At 43.0% G+C, this 8391-nt stretch overlaps 1 protein-coding gene across 1 annotated transcript; it reads right to left on the bottom strand.

Annotated features, from left to right (window-relative positions):
• Positions 1-304: 304 nt before the first annotated feature.
• LOC306930063 (GTPase IMAP family member 9-like) lies at positions 305-4732 on the bottom strand (the record flags this gene model as incomplete). The annotated part of the gene is made up of 5 exons (XM_079510806.1): positions 4715-4732; positions 4451-4495; positions 2567-3190; positions 500-775; positions 305-321 (listed from the first exon to the last, which is right to left on the bottom strand). Exons 2-5 carry the CDS (start codon positions 4461-4463, stop codon positions 305-307), a joined length of 930 nt encoding a protein of 309 aa, XP_079366932.1. The 5' UTR covers positions 4464-4495; positions 4715-4732.
• Positions 4733-8391: the final 3659 nt, after the last annotated feature.

The raw sequence follows: 8391 nt of genomic DNA, 5'->3' as shown, positions 1-8391 counted from the left end.
ACAAATAACACCTGGACCTCTTTGGTGGGGACGTAACAACTACAAATAACACCTGGACCTCTTTGGTGGGGACGTATCAACTACAAATAAAGGTAAGAAAGCCTTCTAGCATGGAATTCTCCTTTAAACATAAAAATGCCTTTAACGGGGTTGTTAAGGGGGCGGGGCAAGCAGATTGTGGGGGTAAAATTCTGCTGTCTGAGTCATACAGTATATATGACGAGCAGGTGCTCAAGAAAGTGTCATCTATCGGAGCAGACAGCTCTCAGGCCCTAAATTGGGATTATCAATTATTGCCTTGCGGTCAACAGTTAGAGATCACTGTAACAAACAATAGATCTCATTCATACCCACTTCCATTAATAATGGAAGCAGGAGGAGGTAGCTGCATGTTTTAGTTTCAGGGGTGGGTGGGAGGATGGGAGTTCTGGATCTTGTGACCGTATATAATGTCGATGTCTGTTCTTGTTTATGTTTGTGTTTTGGGATTTTTTATTACCTTCTTCCAGTAGGAAGTCTATCTCATCGGGTACCAGGTCTTCGTATAACCCTGTAAGCTCTGTGTGTAAGTGGACAGCTGTGGCGTTTTTCCTCTGGTGTTTTCTCCAGAGGTACAACATTTGATAAACTCTTTCCACGTGGTTCCTTGGATGGTCCGACTCAATCCGCTGCAGTTCAACCGGAGCGATGCCCAGCGATATGCCGATCTGCCTCCACGCTGTTCCAATTTGATTAGCCACCTGCATCAGCTGCTTCTCTGTGACGATGTCTGAGTCTGTGAAAGTGTGATGGAGAGTTATAGGGTAACACGTTTCTACAACAGACCATATTGCAGATCCAAATTTACACTGAGTTATACTGAGGATTTTACTTGTGATAGGAATCATTCATAGTGTCTTATTTTTACATGGGACAATCTCTTTGTCCCATTCTTCTCTTCTTCTGGATGTTCCTTTTCCCGGTGTAAAGAAAACAGAAACATTTCTGTTCAATATACTGGTATATTATAGACAGACTGTATGAGAATCACCGACCGGACCTACCAGGTCTCCTGGAAAGGTCTGCTATCATCCCCCCGAACCCTCCAAACTGGGGTCCCACAGGGATCTGTACTTGGTCCCCTCCTTTTCTCACTGTACACTAAATCCCTTGGCACTATCATCTCTGCTCACAATATATCCTATCACTGCTACGCCGATGACACACAACTGTTTCTATCCTTCCCCCCCTCTGCCACCCAGGTGGAAGAGGGCATCACTGCATGCCTGGCTGACATCTCACAGTGGATGTCCTCCAACCACCTCAAGCTGAACCCAGACAAGACTGAGCTTCTCTTCTTCCCAGCTAAGTCCTGCCCTATGCGGGAGCTAACTATTTCCGTAGACAACGCCCTGGTAACGTCTGTCCCATCAGCCAGGAACCTTGGTGTTGTCCTGGACAGTCAGCTCTCGTTCAAAACTCACATCACAGCTGTCACTCGATCCTGTAGGTTCACACTCTATAACATACGATGAATTAGACCGTTCCTCACCCAGGAATCAGTCCCCAAAAGCGACAAAATCCTGCTGTTGAAGTATTGAACAACCTACTCACCGATTGGCTGAAGTATTGAACAACCTGCTCACTGATTGGCTGAAGTATTGAACAACCTGCTCACTGATTGGCTGAAGTATTGAACAACCTACTCACTGATTGGCTCAAGTATTGGACAGTCTGGATAGAAAAAGCTCACCTTTTTCTGCATCTGTTTCAGCCAAGATGTTGATTGGTCATCATGTAGCGATATGAAATATAACAAAAAGAAAATACATGTAAAGGTTAACTCGCCTATAGTTAATTTTCAACGAGACCTGCGTTTGTTTTTCTGTACGGGCAGAGACGTCAAGGGGCGACAACGCAAGCGTATTGACGTGAGCGCGGCCCTGTGAAATCGCCGCGCGCGTGCTCGTTTCGTGCACGCGACTCACCAGACCTGGACTCTGTTGAGCTTTATTTGAATTGTTTACGTTTGCGTTGTGGCGTCCCTCATGAGGAGACCTGTCGTTGATCTGCGTTAATCCATGCCCGTCTGAAAGGCGCTTAACCCATTTTGGGCGGGAACCCCTTTTGGTGTTTGAAGCATTATGTTGTACTTTAGCTTTTGAAAAATAGCAGATCTACAAGCTCATAGCGTGGCACCGAGTGCCGCGCAATAAGCTTGTAGGTCTGCTATATTTTGAAAAATCATGAAAATGTTGCCAAAATGTTTGAAGATATTCTTGCAGAGCGAACGTTTTTAACTCAAATCTTTGCTTCTGGAGGGTCCCTGGAACAACATATTTTCAGATGGGGGTCGGTGGCCAATTACATATATTTTTGGGGGTCCTTGACATGAAAATGTTTGAGAACCACTGACATAGAAATAGTTTTCAGAAAACTGTTCAGTTCAGAAGGGGCATCCAATTTATGTATTTAGTTATGCCCTGTATTTGTATAATTCCCCTATTTACCAGGGGCCTGTTTTCTCATAATCCTCGTCCCACCAGGTACTCTCCCAACGATCATGAGGAATGACTGTTTCTCTCACCTTGTTGTTGTCTCCTGACTTCTTCTTGGAACATCTGGTTGGTGTAGTGGATTCCACCGTTCTCCGCCACTATTTTGTTGATTTTCTTCAGCAGCTCAGTGACCTGAGAGGAATCCTCAGTTTTGTTCTTAAAAACATGATAACGACCATTATATTTGAGGATTAATTCTCGTATTTTTGGAGAGTCATTCACAAGTTCTTCAAATGGACGTTCAATCTGGTCACCATAAGTGAAGAGAATCATGGTGTATTTGTCTGAACTTCTTCCAAAAGCTTGCTGAATCTTTTTCACAACATTCTCTTCCTCAGGTGTGTACCTCCCCAGTCTGAGCACAGCTAGGAACACGTGAGGGCCAGGAGCAGCACAACTAATACACTTTGTGACCTCTTTCATGTTTTCACTGTTACTGAACTGAGTGTCAAAAAAGCCTGGAGTGTCGATAACACAAACCTTTCTACCAGCCACTACACCACTGGCCTTACTACAAGTCTCAGTAACAGAATCAAATGCAAACTTGGATTTAAATTCTTCAAGACCCAGGATGGTGTTTCCTGTTGCACTCTTTCCAGCTCCAGTCTTCCCCACCAGCACAATACGAAGTTCTTCATTATTTGTTATGACATCTGATGAAAGAAAGAAAGAAAGAAAGACAGAAAGAAAGAAAGAAAGACAGAAAGAAAGACACCAATGATGATGTTTTTGTATTGTCTTGGTGTTATGTGCTATGTGTTGTTTTTGATGTGGGTGTTGGAACAGACGAATATCCTTCGGGACAATAAAAAAATATGTATTCATTTATCATTTGAAGGGTGTTATCATGTTCAGCAACAGATGACGTGTATAGTTTGATTGATTTGTATTCATATGGCGTCCTAGAAGAAATGTTGGCATGATTGCCCAAAGTTGCCATTCCGTGCAATTTTGCTTAATCCATGATGGCCACTGAACACCACACAAATGTAACTCTTTAAATTAGGGATGTCCCGATACCACAATTTCAACTCAATCTATAAGATATAGATAAGAGTTAACTCTAAGAGCCAACTCTATGGACGGAGCAGAGTGGAGAGTTTGTTTAGAGACAGATATCTGGTGTTGTGTTTATAGCTATCTAGCTATATATCTGGTGTTGTGTTTATAGCTATCTAGCTATATATCTGGTGTTGTGTTTATAGCTATCTAGCTATATATCTGGTGTTGTGTTTATAGCTATCTAGCTATATATCTGGTGTTGTGTTTATAGCTATCTAGCTATATATCTCGTGTTGTGTTTATAGCTATCTAGCTATATATCTCGTGTTGTGTTTATAGCAGACTCCTCACTCAAATGTGCACTTTCAGTTTGGGCAACTCCAAAGCAAACTCCACATGCCCCAACATTTTATTTACCTGCTATAGTGTTAACCCCATTACCCCTGTGTTGGATCGCTGGTTAGACTGGCATATTCACCGATACCGATATGACAAATAAGGGCCGATACCAATATGTTCCCGATACTGATACAGTATCGAGACATCTCTACGTGAAATTATTGTCCAAGAATGGTGTGTAATATGGATATAGTTTTAGGGTTAGGTATAACATGTGTAGAATCCATATCTGATGTGGGCAGCAGTGGCAATCTCTGACAAGCAGGTGATTTGTCCATTTGTCGTTTATATCTGTTCAATACTAAACATAGAAATGATCTTTCCGATTACTTTTTGTTGATTTGCATTCATATGAACCTAGAATGATTTTAGCTTGGTTGCATTAACTCTTTAACTGCCGCCATTAGGGTTAGGCAGTTTTAAACTGCCGCTGCTTACACGCTGCTTTTACCTTGCCTAGCTCACATGATGTCCTCTGACAGAATACAGTAATAATGAAACAGAGGACCTACTTGAATACATCATAGGCTGGTCTGCTGGATTCAGTGGAATCCTCCCTGAAACACATTAGAGTAAAATCATGAGTTGATCTGCATTCTGCACTCTGTTGACTGGAGCTGACAGAGCCTCCTCTCTGCCATTGATTGCCACTTCATGAATACAGTATTACGTTTATAAGTAAGTAAGTAAGTAAATAATGAATCATTATTGATACTTTATTTTATTTAACTAATAGTAAAACGGTGGAACTCAGTTCATCTTGGATTTGATCTTACCTTCTTCATCAATCGGTTTCCGACCTACAGGGGAGAAAGAATATTATTATAATACATGAATAAACTCTTGTACATTTACTACATGGACACGTGTTTGATCATGATCAATATAATCAATATAGTGACAGTCTTTGACATGTATTTATAGATACATATAGATGGATGATCAAGTATAGATAGATTTAAAAATCAGTTCAAGACTCACGTCCCCAAACACCATGCCTCCTCTTATAGTATAATAAACCCAGTGCTGCTGCTGCTGCTGCCACTAAGATGATCAGTAAAACCATCCCTGCAAACACTGCTCTAGATGATCCTCCCTCTGAGGGCATGTCTCTCTCTGAAACACACAATAATAATAACAATAATGACTGCTCCAGAATGTCTCTCTCTGAAACAATAATAATAACAATAACAATAACAACAATAATAATAACAACAATAACAACTAGAAAAAGTGCCCTTCTGGGCACAGGTCTCCACCAGGAGGATAGGACTGTGTGAGATGTTTGGCAAAATGTTTAGGATTAATATAAACATGTTTTTGAGGCATTTTGTTCCAAAAATGTGTTTTGCAAAAATCAACCTGTTGGTGGCGCTATAACAGGCCAATGTGAAAAGGGTGGGCTATATTACTCAGCCTAGTTAGAAAATGTGTGAAAGATTTCACGTAAATTGCATGCTGCGTTCATGATTTGAGGCTTTTGTTCAAAACGGGGCAATCTTGCAAACTGTGAAAGCTAATTATAGCCAATTAGGATGGAATATGAAATATCGTAACGATTTGTGAGATTTTTGGACAGAATCTGGAGTAGTAATATCAAAAAATTTGTTTTACAAAAGTCGGCCTCCTGGTGGCGCTATAAAAGGCAGATGCGGAAAATGCAGGTCAACGGTTTGTCCTTGGCCTCTAGGGAGTGTGCCTGCAACGTTTCACGCAGATCGGTGCAGTTTTAGGTAAAAAATGTGAAAAGCTGCCTCATGGTGGCGCTATAACAGGCCGCTCTGGAAAATGTGGGGCAGAGGTTCATCGTTGGCATCCAGGGAGTGTGTGTGCAAAGTTTGGCATCGACCGGGTTAACGGTGCCGGAGATTAGCTGGTAACAGACGGACGGAAGGACGGACGGACACACGGACACACACACGGACGGAGTGCAAAACATACTCTCTCCCCATGCCTTCGGCCTGGTGGAGACAACAACAATAACTTATAGAATGTTACAGTGAATACTGTTACACCGAAATGAAATGTAGATATCCTGTTATGTAGACAGAAGTCATTATTAAATTAAATGTAGATATCCTGTTACGTAGACAGAAGTTGTGTTGTGCCTCAGCAGTGATTCTGATTGGTTACCTGAGATGACACTAGGGATGTCGGGGGTTAACCGGCTAGCCGGTTAGCCGACCGTTAAGAAATATCCGGGTATGCTTATCAGCTTTACGGTTAATTTGCATAATAATAAATGCGTGTTCTGATCTTAAATCCCTTTTATTTTAGATCGTTTTTAGTAATAGTACAACATAAACATTACAGAGACTGTAGTTGTCACTGTACAATACTTTAAAACAGTTGTCATGTTGCACACATGCCTAAAATTGCTGTTATTTGCGCCGGCCAGCTTGTCACACTCCAGGCTGCATGAACAGCAGCGCTCGGGCGCTGTTTTCTGCCCCCGCAATGTCGTTGTCCCAAAGTTCTCTGTTGTACTTCAAATGGCTAGTTGGCTACAACGGTAGCTTTGCGGTAGTCAAAATTTAAGCGAGTGACAGCGAGACGAGATTAACACAACATGTCGACCGTATCAATGCAGAGACCTACATTATTAAATCCATTAATGGCCTGGAGGGAGAACGTTTACAGCCGCCGCCGCTTCCTCCTCCTCCTCCTCCCGGCTATCAAGTTAGCCATGTGCTATCGATGTTTGAGGGTTTTCTCGTCAGCGAAAAGTCAACAAACAGAACACGGTGACATGCATGCTGATCTTCCTTAATAATAAAAAAAGGGCTTAGCCCATGCGTCCAGTGGCTTTATAGATATAGGCTGCTCAGATCTGGACTGGACTTATTTATGTTTTGGACTAGAACCGGCGGACCTCTGTACTGTAGACGCGCAGATGCATGCATGCAGATGCGATGCGTTGTTTATTGATGATTAAGCCTACAACAATTTATTTATATTGTTAAATGTTGCTTTTTTGTTTGTCTTTTTAAAAGGAGCATAAATAAATGTATACCATTTCGTCTACCAACTTTAATTATGTAGCCTACATGCATATTACATTTGGGGTAGCCAAAAAAAAAAAAAAAAAAACACCAATTATCCATTAATGACCCGGTTAATCCTGTCGGCTAACCGGATGGGAAATTATCCGTTACCGACATCCCTAGATGACACGCTGTGCGTCAGCAGTGAATCTGATTGGTTACCTGAGATGTAGCGCTGTGCCTCAGCAGTGATTCTGATTGGTTACCTGAGATGACACGCTGTGCGTCAGCGGTGTGGTTGATGTGTGTCAGGTGAACTCTACAGGTCAGGTTGGTTGCTCGGGTCACCGTCCAGTTGCTCTGGACTTCATAGCAGCGTGGAGAAGGATTCTGTCTCACAGAGTATTCAGCTGTGATGTTGTTCCCATCTCCATCCAGCCCTGAGGGTCCAGCAGAGAGGACGGTTCCATCTCCGTCCAGCCAAGACACCTCAGGTTGTGGAAACCAGCAGCCAGAATCACACGTCAACGACACACCACCGTCTTTTGGTCCATTTAAGGAGATCTTTGGTTGAGACACTGACCCTGAGAAAACACATGAATATAAATATCATTATCTCATTATCCCAATATTCGCACATCTGCAAAAAACCTTGGCATTATCCTTGACAGCTCCTTTAAATTTGACAAACACATCAGCTCCGTTGTCAAGACCAGCTTCTTCCAACTCCGTCTCCTTGCTAAGGTCAAACCATATCTCCCCCCAAAACAATTAGAACCCGCAATCCATGCTTTTATTTCTTCCAGGATAGACTACTGCAATTCACTCTACATTGGCATCGAACATTCTGCAATTAGACGACTGCAACTGGTCCAGAACGCTGCTGCTCGCTTATTAACTGGTACCAACTGGTCCAGAACGCTGCTCGCTTACTAACTGATACCAACTGGTCCAGAACGCTGCTGCTCGCCTATTAACTGGTACCAACTGGTCCAGAACGCTGCTGCTCGCCTATTAACTGGTACCAACTGGTCCAGAACGCTGCTGCTCGCCTATTAACTGGTACCAACTGGTCCAGAACGCTGCTGCTCGCCTATTAACTGGTACCAACTGGTCCAGAACGCTGCTGCTCGCCTATTAACTGGTACCAACTGGTCCAGAACGCTGCTGCTCGCCTATTAACTGGTACCAACTGGTCCAGAACGCTGCTGCTCGCCTATTAACTGGTACCAACTGGTCCAGAACGCTGCTGCTCGCCTATTAACTGTTACCAACTGGTCCAGAACGCTGCTGCTCGCCTATTAACTGGTACCAAAAAGAGAGAACACATAACCCCCGTGCTGGCCTCCCTTCACTGGCTCCCGGTTTCGTTTAGAATCAATTTTAAAGTCCTCTTATTTACTTTTAAATGTTTAAATGGGCTGGCCCCCCGAGTATCTCTCCGAGCTCGTGAAACCCTACACCCCGGC

Source organism: Electrona antarctica (genome assembly GCF_951216825.1).
Source record: "Electrona antarctica genome assembly, chromosome: 9".
NCBI lineage: Eukaryota > Metazoa > Chordata > Actinopteri > Myctophiformes > Myctophidae > Electrona > Electrona antarctica.
This window is presented reverse-complemented; position numbering and strand designations above follow the sequence as displayed.